Source organism: Trifolium pratense, linkage group LG4, assembly GCF_020283565.1.
Source record: "Trifolium pratense cultivar HEN17-A07 linkage group LG4, ARS_RC_1.1, whole genome shotgun sequence".
Classification (NCBI taxonomy): domain Eukaryota; kingdom Viridiplantae; phylum Streptophyta; class Magnoliopsida; order Fabales; family Fabaceae; genus Trifolium; species Trifolium pratense.
The window spans coordinates 6,800,804-6,822,621 of NC_060062.1; the positions used below are offsets into that span (position 1 = coordinate 6,800,804).

At 29.9% G+C, this 21,818-nt stretch overlaps 4 protein-coding genes across 8 annotated transcripts; 3 read left to right on the plus strand and 1 right to left on the minus strand.

Annotated features, from left to right (window-relative positions):
• Positions 1–2,454: 2,454 nt before the first annotated feature.
• Positions 2,455–4,938, minus strand: LOC123924853. Its single transcript, XM_045977832.1, has 4 exons — positions 4,800–4,938; positions 3,855–3,989; positions 3,196–3,299; positions 2,455–3,100 (listed from the first exon to the last, which is right to left on the minus strand). Exons 1-4 carry the CDS (start codon positions 4,811–4,813, stop codon positions 2,760–2,762), a joined length of 594 nt encoding a protein of 197 aa, XP_045833788.1. The 5' UTR covers positions 4,814–4,938; the 3' UTR covers positions 2,455–2,759.
• A 5,716-nt stretch (positions 4,939–10,654) lies between these two features.
• On the plus strand, positions 10,655–12,061 carry LOC123922028 (UPF0481 protein At3g47200-like). Its single transcript, XM_045974772.1, has one exon. It carries the CDS (start codon positions 10,655–10,657, stop codon positions 12,059–12,061), a length of 1,407 nt encoding a protein of 468 aa, XP_045830728.1.
• A 1,779-nt stretch (positions 12,062–13,840) lies between these two features.
• On the plus strand, positions 13,841–15,062 carry LOC123924854 (30S ribosomal protein S31, chloroplastic). Its single transcript, XM_045977833.1, has 3 exons — positions 13,841–14,076; positions 14,159–14,223; positions 14,810–15,062. The coding sequence occupies exons 1-3, from the start codon at positions 13,902–13,904 to the stop codon at positions 14,942–14,944; spliced, it is 375 nt and encodes a 124-aa protein (XP_045833789.1). The 5' UTR covers positions 13,841–13,901; the 3' UTR covers positions 14,945–15,062.
• A 1,700-nt stretch (positions 15,063–16,762) lies between these two features.
• Positions 16,763–21,174, plus strand: LOC123924855. 5 transcript variants are annotated; one of them, XM_045977834.1, is made up of 6 exons: positions 16,925–17,288; positions 18,067–18,124; positions 18,210–18,370; positions 18,717–19,565; positions 20,570–20,720; positions 20,814–21,174. In XM_045977834.1, exons 1-6 carry the CDS (start codon positions 17,079–17,081, stop codon positions 20,930–20,932), a joined length of 1,548 nt encoding a protein of 515 aa, XP_045833790.1. In that variant the 5' UTR covers positions 16,925–17,078; the 3' UTR covers positions 20,933–21,174. The 5 variants fall into 5 exon arrangements, with proteins under 5 accessions (XP_045833792.1, XP_045833793.1, XP_045833790.1 ...); XM_045977835.1 differs by having other exon boundaries at positions 16,926–17,288; positions 18,067–18,112; XM_045977836.1 differs by having other exon boundaries at positions 16,763–17,288; positions 18,067–18,112; positions 20,570–21,174.
• Positions 21,175–21,818: the final 644 nt, after the last annotated feature.

A 21,818-nucleotide genomic window follows, 5' to 3' on the forward strand; every position in this document is an offset into this window, starting at 1 on the left:
AACTAGGTAAACAAATTATCGTGTTCTTTATTCTCTTTTATCTTTTTTGTTGGTTGTTATTATTATTGTTTATCCTATTGATATTGGTTCCCGTTCTATTGCTCCACACATCAAGTATTTTATTGGTGTGATTTCTCGACGAATTGGCGGTGGGTGCGGGGTACGGTTGGCCTTTTTCTGTTAAATCGTGTTATAATTTGTTGCTTCAATATTCTAACACGGTTGTTTTGGAGTCAAATGTTTTGGATGCTATCCAAAAGCTTTGGAAAAACTATGTTTCGTCCAAAGTTGATATTTTTGGTTGGAGATTGCTTCTAGAGAAGCTACCTACGCGGGCAGCCCTTCATCATAGAGGTATATTGAATAATCCGCATGATTTTTCTTGTATTTTTTGTTATATGCATAAGGAAGACTGTTCCCATCTATTCTTCAATTGCTCTTTTGTCAAAGGTGTGTGGGATACTATCTATAGATGGTTAGGGCAGGATTTACCGGCAGGTTTGGAAGGTTGGAATCACTTTTATCCTTTGATTCTTTGGTTAAATCAAAAAAAGGTAATCGGATTCGTCATTTGATTTGGCTGGCCACTACATGGTGTCTATGGAAGCTTAGAAATAATGTTGTTTTTAATGGAGCTATCCCGGATGCTTCCAAACTTATAGATGATATTAAAACTTTTTCTTGGTTTTGGTTTAGGGGTCGGTTTGGCCGTAAGTCATCTCTCTCTTTTTATGAATGGGGTATAGAACCTATTGTATGTCTTCTAATCATACTATAATTTGCTTTATATTGTAAGGAATTGAGTACCCATTTGTACTCCTTTATAATATATTGTTTGCTTATAAAAAAAAAATTATCAAATGACTAATTTTTGGTCTATGTTTTGTTATGTATTAATAGCAAAGTGTGTGGTATGCAGAACAATAGAATTAAGAGGGTGCTATTGTACCAAAAAAAAAATTGAAGGCTAACTTGAAAGAGTTGGTTAACATCGATAACTCTATAACGAATACAAATTTAAAAATTTTACCGTTGGATATAAAATTATAGACTATCTATACAAATTGTTAAAAAAATTGAAAATTATTTGATGTGTTATTGAGACCCACCAAAATTAACGAAATTCAATAAAAATTTATAAACTGTTAATCTTAACTACTAATAGGAATAATGATGAAACCTTAAAATTATTAGTTCATAAATCATTGTTTAATGTTTTACCTTAAGTTTTGTTAATTAATTTCAGTTCAAAATTAATTTTAAATTGAAGATGGTTTGTGGGTTTTTTAAGGATTGAAGCAAAGGAAAGGGATCTTGAAACGTCACCAAATTATTACCAAAGTTTGTTGTTTTTTTCTCATTTCAATTTTTTTTTATATTGTAAAAGCAATAATTTTGCCACCATGGATTGCACTTGCAATACGGTGGAGGGAATAGAGAGGTGGTGGAGACAAGGGAAGAAGATGGGTTGTAGAAAGAATGTAGTTAGATCTAGTATTAAGAGACTATCATAAAGATGTAGTTTTTATTTGATTTAATGGCTAAAATCAACTTGCCCGTGGTGGAAAAGTTATTGTAGGCATACCATATGTGAAAGCTATTCCTCTTTTTTCTATTTAAAGTGTTCGTAGTAGACATTAAAGACTTCCACTAGAACCATCAGACATGGAAATCACAGTGCCAATATAATATCAGAGTAAAATTTATTCTTCTTGTACACTTATTTTATAATCGTTGCTTACATTAATTAATTAGGACAATATATGCGTGATATAAGTGGGGAATACTTTTAGTTTTTTTTTTTTTTTTGTCTTAGATGAAGTAGTAATCTACTGATCGCAAGACTTTTAGTTTTTATTTTACCATTTTCATTTTTTATAAGCATTAAAAAATAAATTAATTGCATGCATGCAAGTTTTTTGTTTGAATATTGGGTTTGCTTATCATTGTTGATTTTATCATTTTTAGAAAGTTTCATTTTTTTTTTAAGAAACAAAATAAACCCAAATTTATATGAAGAAATTTATATGGATCCATGGATGACGAGTATATTTCACTTTCGTCCATTTTATAAAGAAATTAAAATGATTGCATCCAAAACATATTATTATTATTTTTTTCCACAAACCAAAACATATTATTATATATTATTTTGTGGAGAAATTTTATTTGGCTGGATAAAATTGGAATACTATAATCTACCAAAAATAAAAAAATTAAAACATTGGAGTACTAGTATAATATTGAAGCATAATAGAAAGAGCAATGCTACTTGATACGACAAACGTGGCATGCGAAATATAAAAATGCTTATATGGGATTGTTTTACTGGCTGAATTCACTAAACTTCCATATTTGGTGGAAATCATGCTAGTCTTGGGTTAAAAATTGATGGCTTAGATTCATTCATGTTTTTCGTTTCGTACACACCAGCATTAATCTAATAGAAAAGCCTAACAAACAAAGAGTAACATGCCCATATATATGATACGGCAAAAAGAAAAACTACATGCATGCCTTACGATGTGTTTGCTTTCGCTATAAGAAAGCCAACAAGGTGACTCCGGAGAACCCAAAAGGTTTCTTAATTACATAGTGTTTCATTGCGAATGAAGTATAATAGTGATCTATATTCAAATTACTTAAATATATACTTATTAATAGAGTGGAATGAAATAAAATAGGTTATTCAAAGTTAAAAGAACTTTGTGTTATCAAATTTTGTTTTATTCAACTTTATTTCATGGCATACCAACGATTCAAACATACGCCTTCTTCAACTCGGATTTGCTTAGGGCAAGTTCTTTGTGCCCTTCCTTTTCTAGCCTTTGTCCTTGAAGTATCAAAAGCACACCACTATGAGCAATTTTCCCTGCCAACTCAATCTCATGTTCATGTTTTTTCAAATGATTCGAGAGAACTGATGCATCATATATTTCAATAGCTTCATCGATTGAAAGTTCTCCATGATTCTTTGATAGAAATTTCAACCGTTCTTTGACGGTTGTCCAAAAGGTCAAAATCTCATCATATATCGCTCCATTATTGGGTCGGTTCATCAATTCTTCTTCTATTCCTTCAAACATTTCTGAAACAATTGCTGAAACAACAACTCTTTGATAAAAATGAAATGTAAAAAATGGAAAAAATAGAATTATATTTAATAGAAATTAATAGAAATTAATTATAATTCACCTGATAGCTTCATTGATCTACGTCGTTCATGTTCACTTAAAAATGGCAATGCTACTTCATTGACGTCGATGACTCCGACAATTGCTGATCGTGGATGTGGTTGACTACATCATTTTGAAAATTTTGAATAGTACGTTAATAACGATATTCATAATAAAATTATCATCAATGTAAGGGTTAGATAAGTTTTGGTCCCTATAAATAGCTTAAATTTTGTTTAGTTTTTATAAAAAATTTCTCAAGTTTTAGTCTCCATTAATTATTTCCCGTTCGAATAACATTTGAGTTTGGGTTTGGGTGACACCCGAATATATGAGTGTAGGTTTGGGTAGTATCAAACTCGCATCCATGGGCACCCATTTTCATCCCTAGTTTTTAACTTATTATTTCAAGCTTTTGTCAAAAAACTTATTTCAAGCTTTTGTCAAAAAACTTATTTCAAGCTTGATCACGGGGTAAAAGGAGGAATAGATCAAATTAAATGCAATATATATTTAACTTTATAAGAATATGTAAAAGTAAATCTTTTTTTTTAACTAAAATGTAAAAGTAAATTTTAAAAATGATAAAAGTTAATTTTTTACATATAATTTAGTTTGCTTATACAAAATTGGAACCAATAGAATCAGAGAATATAAGTCGAGGGGATAAAACATAACCTGTTGCCGGAATTTGTATCCTTTTTTAACCTGTCGTCGGTATCATGATCTGGAGCTGTCACAGCTGGTCTCTCCGGCAAAGCACTATTCACCTCACGCTCCACAACCATATCAAAATAGTAACTATAACTATGACTATAACAAATTAAATAATTAGCAAATTTACATGTAGAAGAAGAAATTTACCATCCAACAAATTGAAGTTGCTAAACTAAAGGCAGGTCATAAACATGAGCAAAGTGTGCTATATAATCACACCTCTATTTTTCGAGTGCCTCAACAAAATTTAGTAGTAGATTTTTAAAAAATATGAAAACATTGATTAAAAAAATAAAATAGAGATGTTCAATGTTTTTGTTAAAGAATAATTTAATGGCTCAATTCAAAGTAGTTAGGCTTCCGGAAAAACATTAAAGTGAACAAAAAAATATATAATATGAAGATTTGATCGATGAGTTTATTTTAAAAAATGCTAGAATGGAGAGTTTTTTAAGTAGTTAAAAAGTATTTTGTTGTTATTCATATTAGATGTTAGTTATAAGAGTGTTGGGGTGTCGTCTTGAGTCTCGACAGGTCAGAAAAATTGGTGGCTCTCTTGTTATTTTGTCCTACCTGTGGGTGGTCCTTATCTCTCTCTTCCTAAAGGGTTCTCTTCTTCTCATAGTGGTGTCTTTGAGAGGTTTTAGTTTATTGGTTGTGTGCCTCCTTATTTTTCTTGCAGTTTTTTGTTCGTTTTTTTTTTTGTCTGTTAAACTCATAATTTTTATTTTAAAAAAAAAATGAGAGTGTAAAGGGAGAACGAAAACGTTGATATGAAATCTAAAATATAACACGAAACCATCAAAAAGAGAATTTTAATTTAATTAGTCTATAACATTAGCCGAAACCATCATGTATGTTTCTTCTTTATAATCGAGTAATATTTAAAAACGTGCAAAAGCATACCTGCTACTAGACATGACTTTAATTTGTTTGATCGGAACCACCGTGGGGGATAGATATCTACGAAATCTTTCACAAGTTGGAAAGAAGATTCACACTTATATCACTATATGGGTTTCAAATGGTTGTTGCTTGTTCAAGGACAATGTATTTTGGGGTTTATATACATGAACACGAGGGGGCTATAGATAAATAGGAAAAATCCTAATGCCGATAAAAATATTCAAAAACATTAATAATGATAAATGTCATCTTGGATTAGAAACTAATGATCTTCATAATTTATTTAGGAGTATTTATCCATTAACCAATAATAAAAAGATATATGTATGTCTTGACCAAAAACCAAAAAGGATATATGCATGTAATAAAATAAAAATTATTTATAAGTTAATAATGTAACTTGTCCTTATTGGTTGTTGAACAAATACCCCTTATTGAAAGAATAACTTAATTAATATATATTTGATATTGAACCATTATCAATTGGATAACAACTTAAGCCGTAAAAGAATAATATGAAGCTCGTGAATTTTATTTTTCAATGATATTATTCACTTGCAATTACATTTTGGATAATAACATGTGATTTTATTTTTATACTAGTTTAGAGACACGTGCGAACTGTACATTCGTACGGGTCTATAGACTTTTATCGATATTTGAGTTTGTCATTATATTAATGTAGAAAATTTATTTAAATTATATATTTAAAAATTTGTTATTATATAATATTATTAAAATATATAAGTGGAATTAATTATTTTGTTAGTTAATATTTCTTGTAAACTTATTTATTCAATTTTGATGTTTCAGTGAAAAATAATGGTCTCGTGTATATTTTTAATCAAAAATTAGAAATTTTATTAGGAATATTTAGGGTAATTTAATAAGTTTGATATTAATTAACTTTATTATATTATTATTAATGGTTAGTAGTAAACTTTGTAGTAATATTGTTATGTTTCATTTATAAAAAAAATTGTTTATGTTTCTTTGAAAAATATTACTCCGTATTTATGTTTTTTTTATAGAGTGTTATTTTTTTTATATTCCTATGTTTATGCGATTACTTTTTTTTTCTATATTCTTTCTGTAATTTTTTTTCCGCTATTTTTATGTATAGATTGTTCTGTTTTGTTCCTATCTGTAATTTGTTTTGTTCCTTGTTTTACCAAAATTACAATGAAGGATATAAAACTTGCAACGTTGTTAAAAGTAATAAGGATAAATAAAGAAGTTTGGTGGTAATCGATTTTAATATATTAGTAATAGATTAAGAGTCATTTAATATACATTATTTATATTTAATAATACAAAAAATATAATTTTAAAATAAATTAAAATACAAAAGTCTCAAAAAATAATTTTAATATTTGCTTTCCTTAACAAGGCATATGTTAGCATTATCGTTTAGAAAATAATTTCAAAAAATAATTTTTATATTTACTTCTCTAGTATAGTAATCAAACTTGATGATATACAAGCCAATAGGTTTGATCCAGTGATGAGAGAATTAGAAAGTATGCATGAGGTCTCAGGTTCGATCAGTGGCGACTCCAGGAATAATATTAAGCCTGGGCACAATTTTAACCGCAAATGCACAAATGTTTATTGGTTTAAGGTTTTCAGACCGGGGTTCAACCGGATCAGACCATTTTTAACTAATAATAATATATATAATTTATATACTGAAATTATAATAAAAGTAATTAATTTTAAGGATTTAATCTAAATATTTGATTCATAATAAGTACATAAGTAAATGTCATAAACTCCCCACAATCCTACATATGAAAGAAAGTAGAATTACAACATATTTTACATATTTGAGATTAACACAAAAGCAATCAAACATTTTTTTTTTTTGTATTTTGGGTTATATTTAAGCATGAGGTAAAAAATTAAAATCAAAGAAAAACAATAATAATAATACATTTTTTACTATTTTTACCATATATAAAAAGGAAACAAAGTTGATACTTTTAGTATTTTTGATAAAGAAAACAAAGAAATATATTTTTGGAATTTTTAGATATTTTTAATAATGTATATAAATAAATAAATGAAAATGAAGTGAAAAAACAAAAGGATAAAAAGATAAATGGGGAAGCTAGAGTTGAACTCAAGTCCTATACATGATCAACCGAAAACACAACCACTACACCAACACACGAGAGGTTATATAATAATAGTTTTACTAATATATATATATATTAATATAACCTTTTGTTACACTGTTCATCATCTTCAACCTCATGTTAAAAAAATATATATATGTCGAGCCCGAGCACGTGACCAGACTCGCTAGGTGACAAAATCACCCCGGGTTGGATCTTCATTGTCATTTTAAGCCAAAAACTTGTGATATCCCACTTGCCGTGAAATCTGGTGATATAAGAACATGCACTTGAGTTCAGTGTCATTGTCAATAAAATATAATGCTTAGCTTGTCAATTAGATTCGGCTATATTTTAACTATTTTAGACTTGGAAATTATTATATTTTAACTCTTACGTTACATATTTTTTAATATTTATTTATTTAATAATAAATATAGTTGACGATAGCCTTTCTAAAACAATAAAAATATACAGTTGACAAAGGTTTACAACTAGCAACATATACGGAGTACATGCTGAGCACGGGCTTCGCGGTAAGTCTCGCGGTAGTGGCATAGGATTAGCAAAAAATTAATCATTTCTAAATAGTAATGAAGGATAATCTGTCACACCAATTCTTCAATGATAAACTAGTGTAAGTTGCAAACTTGAAAAATATATTGAAATTTATATGAAGAAATTTATATGGATCCGTATATTTCACTTTCGTCCATTTTATAAAGAAATTAAAATGATTGCATCCAAAACATATTATTATTATTATTTTTTTCCACAAATCAAAATTAACGGTTTTTGTATTTTTTTAAATGCCGTTAATCTTTATGTGTCTCAATAGCATATCAAATGATTTTGGATTTGTCTGAAATTTTACACAAATGATCTATATGATGTAAACTTTCAATCCAACGGTGGATTTTATAAAAATTATATCGGTTAAAACGTTATTGAGAGATGTAACATTTGGTGTCAAACTAGTTGGTGTCAATGGATATATATATATATATATATATATATATATATATATATATTATTTTTTGCCTCTTCAAAAAGAAAATTATTTTAGGCTTGAAAATTATTGTATGCTTTACTCTTACATTACATATTTTCTTAATATTTATTTTATAAACCCACTTGGGTTGGTGCATTGGTATTGACTTGGGACCTGGGAGTGTGCTCCTCTTGAGGTCTGAGGTTCGATTTTCTCTAGTGCCAATTTGGGTGGGCTAATTTAACTTCTTCAAAAAAAAAATATTTATTTTATAATAAATAATACAGTTGACGATAGCCATTCCAAAACAATAAAAAAAAAAAAAAATACAGTTGACAATATGCGAATGAAATCATTCATTATTCTTAGTGCTTTGCTGGAATTGATAAAAAAAAAATAGTGCTTAGCTGGTTAATTTGATTCGGCTATATTTTAATCATTCATTATCCACTATCATATACTTTAACATTACCTATTTTTTTAATATTTAATAATAAATACAGTTGACAATAGCCATTCCAAAAACTTAGAAGAAAAAAAAAATACAGTTGACAATATGTTGTTTGTTGTGATTTCAAGTATTCAAAAGGATGTTATTTAATTTCTTTTTCTTTTCTTTTCTTTTCAACTTTATTTTCTTTTGTACCAAGTAATAAAAATAAATTAAAAAATATTGCAAACCCTTGTTGTCACGTTATGATTTCTAACAATTGTTTTAGATTTTTAGTGGAGAAAAATTTGTGTAGTCACAACTTAAGTACCGTATTTTCTCACCCTTAAAAGGTAGACAAAAAAGAATTAAATAATTAATGTATACATTTTAAACAATTAAGTAATCATATATATTTTAAAGTAACGTAAAGCGGTCGAGTCTGAGGTGTCAGTGGTTGAGATGTTCGGAGAGGGTGGAGTGTTGATGGGTTTGGGTGGGAGATGGAAGCTTTTATTTGTCCGGAGGATGAGTTGCTTAGGGAGTGTTGCTTTTACCTGAAAAAAATTTCCTCTTTCTTTGCACGCCTTGTGCTAGATTAGAGGGTTTTTTTTTTTTTTACACAAGATTAGAGGTTTATTAATACAATCTTATTTGTATCACATCTCTTGATTTATCTCTAGTTTATAGTTTACACGTTAAGAATTGTTGTTTACACGTTCACACACTTGTAACTAAAATACACGCTACACCATGTCATAACGGCGTGTAACCATTCTAAAACACTAGTTAAAGACCCGTGCATTCGCACGGGTCATTGACTTTTATTCGATATTTAAGTTTGTTGTTATATTATGGTAAAAAATTTATTTAGAATAAAATATTTAAAAATTTGTTATATAATATTGTTAAAATATAAGTGGAATTATTGTGTTAATTATTTCTTGTAAACTTATTTATTCAATTTTTTATGTTTAGTGACAAATATTGGTCCCGTGTATATTTTTAATAAAAAATTAGAAATTTTATTAGAAATATTTAAGGTAATTTAGTAACTTTATTATATTATTATTAATTATTTTTTTTTTCTTCCTATTTTTATGTATAGATTGTTATTTTTCGTTCCTATCTATATTATATTTTGTTCCTATATTTAAGCATATCATGTTTTTATATTATTATTTTTTTAAATTTTTTTAAGTGAAATTACAATGAAGGATATAAAATTTGCAACGTGGTTAAAAGTAATAAGGATAAATTAGGAACTTTGGTGGTAATCGATTTTAATATATTAGTAATAGATTTCACACTTGTTGACTTGTAACTAAATTATTTTTAATTTATTAATGAGTAATGCAATTCTTTAGTTTATTACATTATATGTGCATGCAAGAATTTCTATATTCAACGCACACAGTACAATCTATGCTGGCTAACAATAGTTCTGACTATAATTAAGCACTTTTATATGATTTTATGTTATTGAAAGTGATTCAGATTAACGGTATTCAATAAAAATACATAAATTGTTAATTTTGATAAATCTTAATAATATATTGAATGATTTTAAATTTTTGTTAAATTTAATATGAATGATCTATATGACATAAACTTTCAATTCAGCGTTGAATTTTGTTGAATTTGAATTTGTTAAATCTTTATTAAACAATATAACATGATTCAAATGTTACACCAGTATAATTGGAAGGGGGAAAACACTAGTTTATATCTGCATAAGAATTCCTAACCTTAGTTTAAGTTGTGCGGTTTGACTACTTAACTTGAATTTTTAGATATACATCTTATTTACATATGTATTGGTACACCGTTTGAGCTGAATAATTATGATAAATTCACAAAAATTATCAACAAAATAAAAAGATAAGTTCACAAAAAATATTTATTAATTTTTCATTATTTATGGACCTACTATAATTATTCACCTCAGCGGCATATCGCAGTGTTCACTTTGATTTAAATATTAAATTTTCATAAACTTGGTCTTGCAGCTTAGGCAAAATTTATAAATTTTATAAAACAATTGCATATTATAAAGTTGATGATGATAATTAAGGAGAAGGGGAAAATTTGTTTATTCAAAACATGAAGAAGAGTGGAAAGCTACACTAAAGTTTGTTTAGTTTTCATTCAATTATTTCACCCTATTTATAATTTTCCATATTCTCTTCATTTCATCCTATCCTATCTTTGCAATTCTTTGAAATTTATCTCAAACCAAATTTATCTGAAACAGTTGCATTATTCACATTTCTCCAACGAATTTTTTTTTTTTTGTTCTTGTTGGTATTGATTGAAGATGGCAACTGACTATAGTTGGATGGTTCCCATTGAAATAATGTTAGGTTCTCTCAATCATGGAGAAGTTCAAGCATGTAGCATTTCCAGCGTTCCAGACGAACTTCGAGAAGCAAACAAAGATGCTTACAAACCAAAAGATATCTCCATTGGACCCTTACATAGAGGAGCCACAAGACACCTTCAATTAATGGAAGAACCCAAATGGCATTACATGAGTGAATTTCTTGAACGACAAGGAACAATACCAGAACAAAATCGAAGATCGGAGGTAAGGTTAAAAGATTGTGGCATTGACATTCTCAAGTTAGATAAAGTGATTTGTGCTAGCTATGGTGGAAACAGCATCTTAGAAAAAATAGATCCACATGAAATCACTAAAATAATGATTGTAGATGGTTGTTTTCTTATGGAGCTTCTCATTAGGCTTGGCGATTACATTGAGAACCAAAATACGAATTCTTATAACAATGATGCAATCCTTAAAACAGATGAAAAATTATTATCTGTTTTGAATGATGTAGCAATGCTTGAGAATCAAATTCCCTTCCTTGTTCTCAAGAAGTTATACCGGAAGGTATTTCCCGATGGTAGTGACATCAAAAATGATTATCGTGTTGCTAACATTGTTCGTAAGGCTTTTGGTTACCCTTTGGTTAATAGCTCTGGAGGTGCTCATATACTTCATTTGATGCACTTGTCTACCGTGGAACAAAGCCAACAACATGAAGGGAAAAAAGCGAAGCTAGAATTATTGCGCTGTGCTACTAAGCTTCATGCTTTTGGGGTAACAATTCGAGCTAAATTAAATAGCACAGATCAAAATCAGCATAAGTTGGTAGATATATTTGATTTTGATATAAGTTTTAATGATTTGGGAGACTTGGAAATTCCACCAATATACATCAAGGAAACAACAGAAGTGAAGTGGAGGAATTTAATTGCTTGGGAGCAGAGCAAAATTTCAATTAGATGCAAATACACTTCTTATGCACTTTTCTTTAAGGGTTTGATATGTTGTGAGCATGACATTGAATTTCTTGTGAAAAAAGGGATTATTATAAATAATATGAACAAGAGCAGCGAAGATTTGTTGAGACTATTTTGCTCTATTTCAAAAGGAGCAACGCAAATGGATTTGAGTTATAGTTTGATTTGTGAAAGGTTGAATGTGTATAACTACAAGGGGATGAAAGTCACAAAAATGTTGCAAAAATGGCCTATACTCGTTTGGCATCAATGCAGACGAATTTTCGAAATTATTTTGTACTACGGATTAAATTGGTACAAAATTTTGTTACGCGACCATATACCTACGGTGTGGAAATTCATAGGAGTTGTTGCAGCTGCTTTTCTCATTGTTCTTACTATTATGCAGACATATTACTCATCCCCCAGTGGTTCCTAAGTTGTTTTCATTTCAGCTTGTTATTGGCATATATGGCTAGGATTTTTCATTAAAATGTTGTATATGTATTAATGTTTGATTCAAACTGAAAAAAAAAATGGAAACATATGTCGAATCTTGTTTACGCTACAGCTATATGAATAAAGAGTTGTGATTCGGTTTCAAAGATAATGTTCGATGCAATGTTAGACACAAAATGTGGATAGATCCCACAGTCAAGATTCGAACTTCTCATATGTTCATTCTTTTGCTTAGAATGGTAGATGTCCCGTTCAGAACGTTTTAATTTTGTTACTTGGTCCTACTTGAAAGTTTGAAATGGAAGATGTGTCCTGTCAATAGGAATTTCGGGTTTAATTCGATTCTTTCATCTACTTTTTCTTTAATGTTACTATTGATAGATGTGTACCCGAAAATAGTATCAATAATCTTTGACGCATATTATCGCCATTGTTGTTAGATATTTTTTTCCCCTTGAGGTGTCTTTTTTGTTGGGTTATAGACATGTTGGTATAATTTGTTTTCCTGTCAGAAATAGGAGTTTAGTATGGTTAACTAGAAATTTTGATGAACGGTATAATTAAGTCTCACATAATATATTTATATGTTCATTATATATGATTTTGAATCTCAATGCAGAAAGTTAATATGTGCAAAGTAGAAATTGAAAAAAAAAAGAAGGATGAAGTACTAAAACATACCAAATCTTGGAACACCTTTGATTTTGAATGAAGAGATCCAGTTATGTCTTTTTTTTGAATTTTTTTTTTTTTTTTAATATGAAGAGATCCAGTTATGTCACTCGCTGAAAATGTGACCAATTTGTTGTTAGTTTAAGGAGGTTTTTATAATTGACTAATCAATCATTGATTAATTACCAGTAATACTAAGTACTCTCACTATTTCATAAAAGTATAATTAATTTTGTGTTGAAAAAAATTATGAGTAATTAAATTATTCATCGGAATCTATTTCGCATTGAAAAAAATGGAGCTAGAATGGAGAATTTTGTTGAAATGGATTCAGGTGACAAGCCTGTAAAAATTTTGTTCTATCGTATGATTTTTTAAAAATTGAATTTAAAATTATGAATTTTATTGATGAATGTATGAAGAACATGAAGACGGATGAGTGAAAGAAGATGAAGAAATGAAAAGAAAAAAAATATATATATTGTCATTTTATTCCCTAGTTAGATCATCTATATATTTGTCTCACAAATATATCAACTCTCACGTGTCTCAAAAAAGTATCACATTAGTTTATTTTTTAATAGTTAACGACCAATTTTAACATCTAGGACCAAAGTGATTAACGAATTGCAGGATTAACGACTATTTTGTGTTTTTTCTTGAGTCAGTGACTAGTTTGTCAGCGAGCTGCAGGGACTAAAATGATTATTTTCCCTTAGAAAATTTAAAGAAGCAATATTAAGCAACATTAAATACTTCATTTATATTTTAAAACAACTTACTCCCTCCAAACATAAATATAAGAAGAAAAAAAAAATACTTCAAATTTTAGACACATTAGGACGGAGAGAGAATAAATTTAAAAAACAAAAATGCATGGTACTAATTTAAAATATGAGAAATACTATTTTTATTTGTGTTTAGGCAAGTATATAAAATTTCACATTATAAAAGGCAAAGTGTTAATGTACCCAAAAAAAAAAAGTATTTAAATATAACTAATTATTAAGATTAATATCTACCGTTGAAATGATTTGATAAGTAATATGCATTCTAAACCATTGGATCTAAAACAAAGACACAGCACATCATATATTCCTCAACCCAACCTTATCAATGTGTTATCCATCTTCTCATTCATCATAGCCATGGCGTCATTGCTTCTAACATCATCACTTTCTCCACTCTCAATTCAATTCAACACTTCCTCTTCTCATCTTTCATTCTCTCACTCTCAAACTCTTCACTCATCATTCATCACTTCATCATTCACTCCTCTCTCAGTATCTTCAACTTCATCTCTTTCACCATCAACCCTTTTTGGTAATTTCTTCAAAAAATTCAAACTTTGTCATGATTTTTGGTTTATTGTGTTTCAATTTTGGTTCTTTTTTTGTTTCTTTAGTTTATTGTGGCAGAGGTGATAGGAAAACTGCAAAAGGGAAACGCTTCAGCCATTCGTTTGGAAATGTAAGCATCTCTTTTTACCATTTTGCCCTTTTCAAATTCCCCACTTGTTTCATTTCTGTTTGGTTCTGATTGGCTAGAATTGATTTTGATATAATTGATTCACGTGCTTACTGTGATTCTGACAAACTCACGGTGATACCAAACATGCACATTAACAAAACTAATTTTAGTTAAAAGTGAGTTGAATTGATTCATGCTTAGATACATTATAGCAAAGTAGTTCTTATTAATTCATTTTGTTTGAATTGTTATTAATTTATATTATATCCTTTTTGTTTTGCTAATTTTTTTTGTCAAGAAGTCTGGTAGCTAGAAATTTTGTATATAATACGATGTTGCTGCCAACTGAGCTAAACTCACGGAGACATTTTGCTAAATTATTATTATTAACGCTAAATATGTTTTGAGTCTTTAGTCCATGAACCGACTATTTAGTCCCTAAAGAGGACTAAAAACATGTAATTTTGTGATTTCTAGTACTGAAACAAGTAATTGTTGTGGATATTTGTTGAAATTTATGTTGTGTTTTTCCTAGTTCTAATGTTGTTTTGGAAAAAAAAATAAATGTTATTTGAAATGTTATCAGGCAAGGCCAAGGAACAAGAACAAGGGTAAAGGACCACCTAGGATTTATACTCCACCGGATCCTACCAAGAAAGAGAAGCTTGAAGATAATGAAGTGCTTAAAATTGAAATTAATGATGACCTATCTTCTGATTAATTTTAGTGCTGCATTTTAATTGAGTCTCATGATTTGTAGTTTTTGATATATGGTTTTCATTTGGCATATACTAGCTGGATTTTGTATGTTATCATTATTTGAGTTCACTTCTCTGATATATGATCTATCTTTCTCTGAGTATAATTGAAGTTTTGAAATCCCGGTCACAATTTGCGAGAAAATTGTAGACAAATACTCTTGGAAAACACCTTGACATAGCAGACATTTTAAACGGAAGAAAAGAATGAGAAATGACTGTATTTCCGTAGGATTTGTGTTCTGCTAGATGTGAAAGAAAAGTTCCAGATGTTGGTAGAGTGATAGCTTCCAAATTCTAGAAAAGTTGTGTTTACTGTATTAAATATTTCTCGCAACAATGTGTATGCTGTCGTTATCGTTACTTGTTACAGAGTCATTCTTATGTGCTCAATTTTGGATTTTGTTCAATAATTTTCCATTATGTTAGAACATGTTATATTAAAAGTATGTAGAGACTTGGTGAAGAAGTTATTTGCAATACACTTTTACTTTTATGGTGTTGTTTGGTTCATGTTCCCTCAAGAATTTGGTTGTTTTTGGCTACTTAGAATAGTTTTAGACATGTGAGATTAAAACTACTTAGGTAGAGAAGGTGGATTAGGTTTAAAGGGAAGTTATATATGATTGGAACTGTAGTGTGATTTTGGATTCTTTCTAGTTTAGAAGTCCATGACAATGGTTTGAGCTTTAGGGAGTTTTTGCTCAAACCATGTTTCATTGTTTTGAGATCTTCCTAGTGGAAAACTAAACATGGTTTTAGAATCATTGGTTATGACTTATGAGTAACAAAATAATCTTACAGTTTTCTAAAATTTCACAACTCAAACAAAACTGAGACTGAATTTGACTTTTGATCATTTTAAAACTCAAAACAAAAACTGGTATTTGGAGTTAGTTTGCATAAAATGATTGAATCCATGAAAAGACTATGCTGAAATTGGCATAAAGTTATATCCAATAACATGGATTACAATCTTGCTCAATGGTACTCCAAACGTTGCACTGAAAACGGCAAAATAATCACATGGTTAATATTGAAACAGGAATCAGTCCATACCAACAAAATAAGAAACAAAATCAAACCAATAAAAACAAATTTGGATTCCAATTAAAAAGGAAAACAAATAAAAACAAAGTCTAGGGTTTATGGAATTGGTTTTGGTTCAATCTCTTATTTTGTAGAAAGTTGGGCTTTTATGAGAAACTTGGACTATACATATAGATGGTTGCTATTTATCCCCCCTAAATTGATTAGAATGTCTCCATATTCTCTATATATGGGGTGATAGTTTTTATTAGTGTAAATTTTATGGAAGATATCTTTCGGTAGTGCAAATTTTATTAGAAAATATCTTATAAAAGTGTATTTTTTTCGTGTGAGCAATTCAAAAAATAAAGAGCAATCATCATACATATATCACCCTAGCCCCTAAAAGTTATTAAAATAAACTCAATAGTTTGATGATAATTAAAAACATTACCATTTTTGTTTTTTTTACAGCTTTATAAGGTTTCAATATGATGTTAGTCCTTGTAGTAATTACTAAGAGGATATCATATCATGGTATTAGTTTTTACTGTTCTTAACTTTACACACACCATTAAAAAGTGAAAAATTATTCACCATAATGCGATATATTTTTCAAATTTTATATTTTTGCAATATTTTAAAAATTGCAATATGGCTCTATAAATTTTTTAGAAGAATATTCTATCTCTAGTACACATGGATTTCATATGAAAAATTGAACAAATATTTCAAATGTTAATGTATCATGTGAATTGCACAAGTTTTGTGAGTAGCTAAGAGACACATACTTGTAGATGCATTCATTTACCTTATTCAATCGGTGCATGACATATTATATTAGGAAAATGCTATCATGAATCAAAATTTGATGATATAGGCTCCACCAATATAAAAAGGACCCCACATAACCTCTCAAAAACCACCAGCATCAGATAGATTCTCAAACTTAACACACAAAACAACAAAAGCTAATCAAATAATGAACCAAACATCATTGTGTCTCACCTAGTAAACTCAATTAAACTTCATAGTTCATATGTTTGTTGCAGATCATACTTTACTGTGATGAAAGCCTTCACAAGTTTTAGTTCAAAACCTATAGTTCATAAGCTAGGATCTTTGTATCCTAGTATTGCTATTCATGTTTCTGATAAACCCTTTTCTTGTTTCACTCCTCCCTTTAGAAATGACCAAAAAAGTTCCATTTTTTGTCTCTTGAAACTTGTTCAAAAAAAGGGTCTTTACCCTTTTCATGCTGTGCCAGCAGAACACCAGGTTTATTTTTCTTTTTGCTTTTTTTTTTTTTCTTTCTTTCTTTTTTGTTTGAATTTGAATCAGGGTCCTTGTTAATTTATTTGTTTGTAACATTTTATTTGCTAGTTTTTTGTTTCCTTTTAATTGGATTTTTTTTTTTTGTTTACTTGAAATTTTCAGTGGTTAAATGCTTGAACTTGTTCCTTTTGGTTTCATTCTTTGATGCATAGATTTTGTTTACTTTTTGGTTATGAATGAATAATTTTTTTTACATGATTGATGATACCACTTCAACAACAAACAATCTTTCTCCCTCAAAAAGCAACTTTTGTGTTTTTGTTTTTTGTTTTTGGCCATTTTATGAACAACCCTTTTTCATGTTTGAAGTTTTTGTCCTTTCCTTCCATGTTTCATGTCTGTGGTGGAGTATGTTAACTGTTTTGAGATTGAACTATTTGAGCTTATTTAGTGACATAAACTACACTTGTAAGACTATTTGGGAGAGTTTATGGAAACAGCTTTGACATGTCCATAAGCTGTTTTCAGCTTATTTTGATAAGATATCTAGGATAGCTTATGAAAACTTATAGCTTATATAAAAATAGTTTGACTTTATTTTATCTTTTGTTAGAGAAGTAACTTATACATTAATACTTACAATGAGAAGTGCTTATGCTATAAGCGCTTTAGGATTTATAATTTAGAGTATAAGTGCTTAATAAAGTTGTTTATCTAAAAAGGGTCTATATATTTTGGCATATTTGATGAGAGATTATGTTGTTCTGCATCAATGTTGCAGGAGGTAGAGTTGGAAACTATTGAGCCTCAAGTTCAACAAAGTAAAAGTGAGCAAACAAGTTGGTTCTAATCGCTTAATATGATTTTTTCTACTTAATATTTTTTCGAACTCAAATTTCTAACATTGTAATTTGTGTTATGCAGATGAATTGAAGTTTGTTCGTGTCGAATTTCAGCTACTAAAAGATTGTGACTTTGGGGAACAGTTTTTAATAGTTGGAGATAATCCTATGCTTGGTTCATGGGACCCTTTAGATGCATTACCCTTGACATGGTCCGATGGCCATCTATGGACTGTGGAGCTGGTATGGTAGAACATTTTAAAGCATGAAGAAATTGTTTGGTGGAAAACTTTTTCAGGGCTCGAAATCATTTTTTATTTGCATTTTCTCGTGTTCACTTTTAATTACCACATTTTCAATTGCGACCTTGATTTCACTTTGTTTTCTGTTTCAAAATGTTGTTGAACCCTTACTAGAACAATCCTTTGCTAGACTTTGGAGGGTTAAGACCAAAAAACTGTTTTTGCACCGTTAAATCTTTGAAATCATGAAACATTTGTAATTAAAGGTGAAAGAACACGGAAAATGCAAACCGAATAAGTAAGCAGACTTTTTTAGTGGTTTTTTATGTTTTGCATTATGTGAGCAGGATATGCCGGCTGGTAAATCAATCCAATATAAGTTCATACTAAAAGGGAAAGAAGGTTATATTATTTGGCAGCCAGGGTCAGATCGAATTATTCAAACATGGGAAACTATGAACCGAATAATTGTTTGTGAGGATTGGGAGAATGCAGAACTTCAGAAAATTAGAGAGGAAGATGGACTTTCTCAAACAAATGAAGAACCTCAGGTTCTATCAGAAGTGTCAACTTCAACTGAAATTTCGGATAATTCTCGAGACAAAATGGAATTCAATGTATCAAATGTATCTGGTATTGATGATACACAAATTCACGCAGAGGAGAAACTGATTGATGACAGTATTTCTTCATCAACGCAAAAGCCGATGGCTATTATTGCAGAAAATATAGGTTTCTCGGAGGATCACACAGAAAGTACAAGTCACAAAACGAATAAAAAGAATGTCGTTCAAAGTGAAGAATCAGAAGATGGTCCTCAAAACGATGATAGAATAGATGATCTTGGATACAATGGAAATGCCGCGGGACTAAAGAATTGGGAAGGGACGGTTGTGGAGGGAAGCTTAATCAATTTTGAAGGAGGTCCGGTGCTTGTACCTGGCTTAACACCACCGACTGAAGAAGAAGAAACTAGTCCTGTTGAACTTGTCGAAGAAGAAAAGACTGCGATAAAGCCTTCATTTGAAGAAGAAGAAACTAGTCCTGTTGAACTTGTCGAAGAAGAAAAGACTGCGATAAAGCCTTCATTTGAAGAAGAAGAAGAAACTAGTCCTGTTGAACTTGTCGAAGAAGAAAAGACTGCGATAGAGCCTTCATTTGAAGCGTTTGAAACTCAGGATCAGAATATACCAGAGGTAACCACTTGATGAGTGTGATGTTCCCTTTCGAATTGATTGATTCCGTTTCTTTAAAAGCTCATTGTGATATGCAATCCACTTAGAGAAGAAATTATTAGATAGTTATTCGAAAAATCCTGTTTCATTTGTATCATCATCTATGCTTATTATTATCAATGAAGTGAGTTTTGTCCAAATCCATAGTTCAATCTGCTTGTTTCTTACATATAATGAAAAAGCATATCTTAACCATTATAATGAAGTGTTATAATAACTATGGTAAACAAATATCTGAGCTATTATTGTGAAAGATATTACCATGACCTTTTGGCTTTGGAGTAAAACAAGCAAAAATAACACACAATTTAATGTCTGGAACAGGCTGGCAAGGTTCTAAATCAAGGTTGCGGTCGCAATCCTTAATATTGTGGAAAATCACAGCCAAATGTGGTTGATGCATGCAACCTCAATTGTGGTTGCAAAAACATCAAAACTTTGATTTGTGGCTCAAATCTCGGCCGCAGACCTTTATATAAAACCCTGCAAGCCTGTTACCAGGACTTAACAAGTATTCCATCTAGCATTGCATAGAGTATGTTTGGAATCAATGTAATTTTGAAGAAATCACGGTGTCGCTGATTTTGTTGAAGTTCAAAAGTGTAGCTTTTGCCAAAATCTCAGTAACTCACCGTGATTCTGTTCAATTCACCGTCATTCCAAACATGCACTAAGATTATATTCAAATGTAACAATACCATATACAAGTTTCCACATTTTATAATAAAAGAACTCTTCACCATTGACAAAAATTCATATCATGCATTTTCGGCAATAAGCTTCTAATGAAAAAGCAACAGGGTTTTTTTAGTTTTTTAGGGTTGAGTTAGGTCCAATATTTTTCTTGCATTAATCATTAAAATCAATTTGTAAACTTGCACATTTTTTACATATGATGCAGCTGCTAAATAGTTTATGCTAATTTTAATGTTGTTTTTTCATGTGCTTCAACTGAAAATGCTTAGGTAAGTAAAGATCAAGAATCAGATGATGAATCTGATGATGGCACAGAACAAGAGATAAGCACAACAATCAACGGTGAGCTGAATTTCCATGAGGAGCAGTTTTATTCGGCACCATCAATAGAAGAAGGGTCAAACTCAGAGCCAATTCACGGTAATGCATTGCGAAATGACATCGACTGGGGCCGCGAAACAGTAAAAAAGTTTCTAACAAAATTTGGATTGCTTTGATGTCAACTTTTTACAGAACCACCGAGGGAATCTTCTTCATTGAAAATGATCATGAGTTTTGTGATTGTTCTCGTCTTTTTGCCTAAATTTTTATTGGCCTCGGAAAGATGGATAAGAGCTCAAGGTGTTTCATGATGATAACTATTGATTGTTGGATTTTTCTTATCCGTGAAAGACGATGTTGTATGAGTTTAACGAAGGGATGCACTGTCGTGTAAATTAGTTTTATACAGACATCCAATTAGAATTTATCATACTGTCATATGACATAAGCTCAATCTGTTACTGCATTTTTAAAATAACTGCAAAATATTGGGTTTTTACTGCATGACAGTGTAATGCTAGTTTACACTGACAATGCATGTTCCATTTTCTCATGTTGTATTCTTCTATTCGTCAAAAACAAAAATCCATATAAGTTAATTATAACTTATTTTAATAAGCTCTTTAAGTTAGTTTAGTGCCTCTTTAGATGTGCGTCATGTTTGCTAAAATCGCGACAAAAAATCACAGCAAAGCAGAAGCTTGGTATTGTAGCGTCTTAAAAATCACGGTAGAACGTAGAAGTAAGGATAGACAATACATACATTTGGAGGTGCAGACCCTCAACCAAAAAGACATTTATAAAATAACTTAAAGTTTATATAAAAATAATTCAACCACAGCTTTGTTTTTAATTATGAAAGCATTGATTTATTGAGAAGTTCTGGGTAACATGTTGTCTTAACAATGGAATCCAAACTCCAAAGTAGTAGTAGTTAATTGTGCAACTCAAGAAATGAGAATCAAATACTAGTAATAATCAAAATCCATAATTATGAAAACTGCTTTGGAATGTTAAAAAGACAGGACTTGTGAATTGTTGTGAAGTTAACAACGTACGGGAATGGGAGTCATACTACATAACATCATATTTTTTGAAGACTTTTTTTTTTGGGGGGGGGGGGAATGCATTTATAGTATATTATTAATCAAGAGGTGTTCAATACAATAAGGTATGTATTGTCAAAAAAAAATACAA

Bases quoted from the DNA above. Each gene is read 5' to 3' on its own strand.
- LOC123924853 (XM_045977832.1), bottom strand. The intron at 3,300-3,854 runs GTTATGTTTTAT...AAAATGATGTAG, and splicing joins GATACAAATTCCGGCAACAG to TCAACCACATCCACGATCAG. The intron at 3,101-3,195 runs GTGAATTATAAT...TTGTTGTTTCAG, and splicing joins TAGATCAATGAAGCTATCAG to CAATTGTTTCAGAAATGTTT.
- LOC123922028 (XM_045974772.1), top strand. From the start codon at position 10,655: ATGGCAACTGACTATAGTTGGATGGTTCCCATTGAAATAATGTTAGGT.
- LOC123924854 (XM_045977833.1), top strand. From the start codon at position 13,902: ATGGCGTCATTGCTTCTAACATCATCACTTTCTCCACTCTCAATTCAA. The intron at 14,077-14,158 runs GTAATTTCTTCA...TTGTTTCTTTAG, and splicing joins TTCACCATCAACCCTTTTTG to TTTATTGTGGCAGAGGTGAT. The intron at 14,224-14,809 runs GTAAGCATCTCT...AAATGTTATCAG, and splicing joins TCAGCCATTCGTTTGGAAAT to GCAAGGCCAAGGAACAAGAA.
- LOC123924855 (XM_045977834.1), top strand. From the start codon at position 17,079: ATGAAAGCCTTCACAAGTTTTAGTTCAAAACCTATAGTTCATAAGCTA. The intron at 17,289-18,066 runs GTTTATTTTTCT...TCAATGTTGCAG, and splicing joins CTGTGCCAGCAGAACACCAG to GAGGTAGAGTTGGAAACTAT. The intron at 18,371-18,716 runs GTATGGTAGAAC...TTATGTGAGCAG, and splicing joins ATCTATGGACTGTGGAGCTG to GATATGCCGGCTGGTAAATC.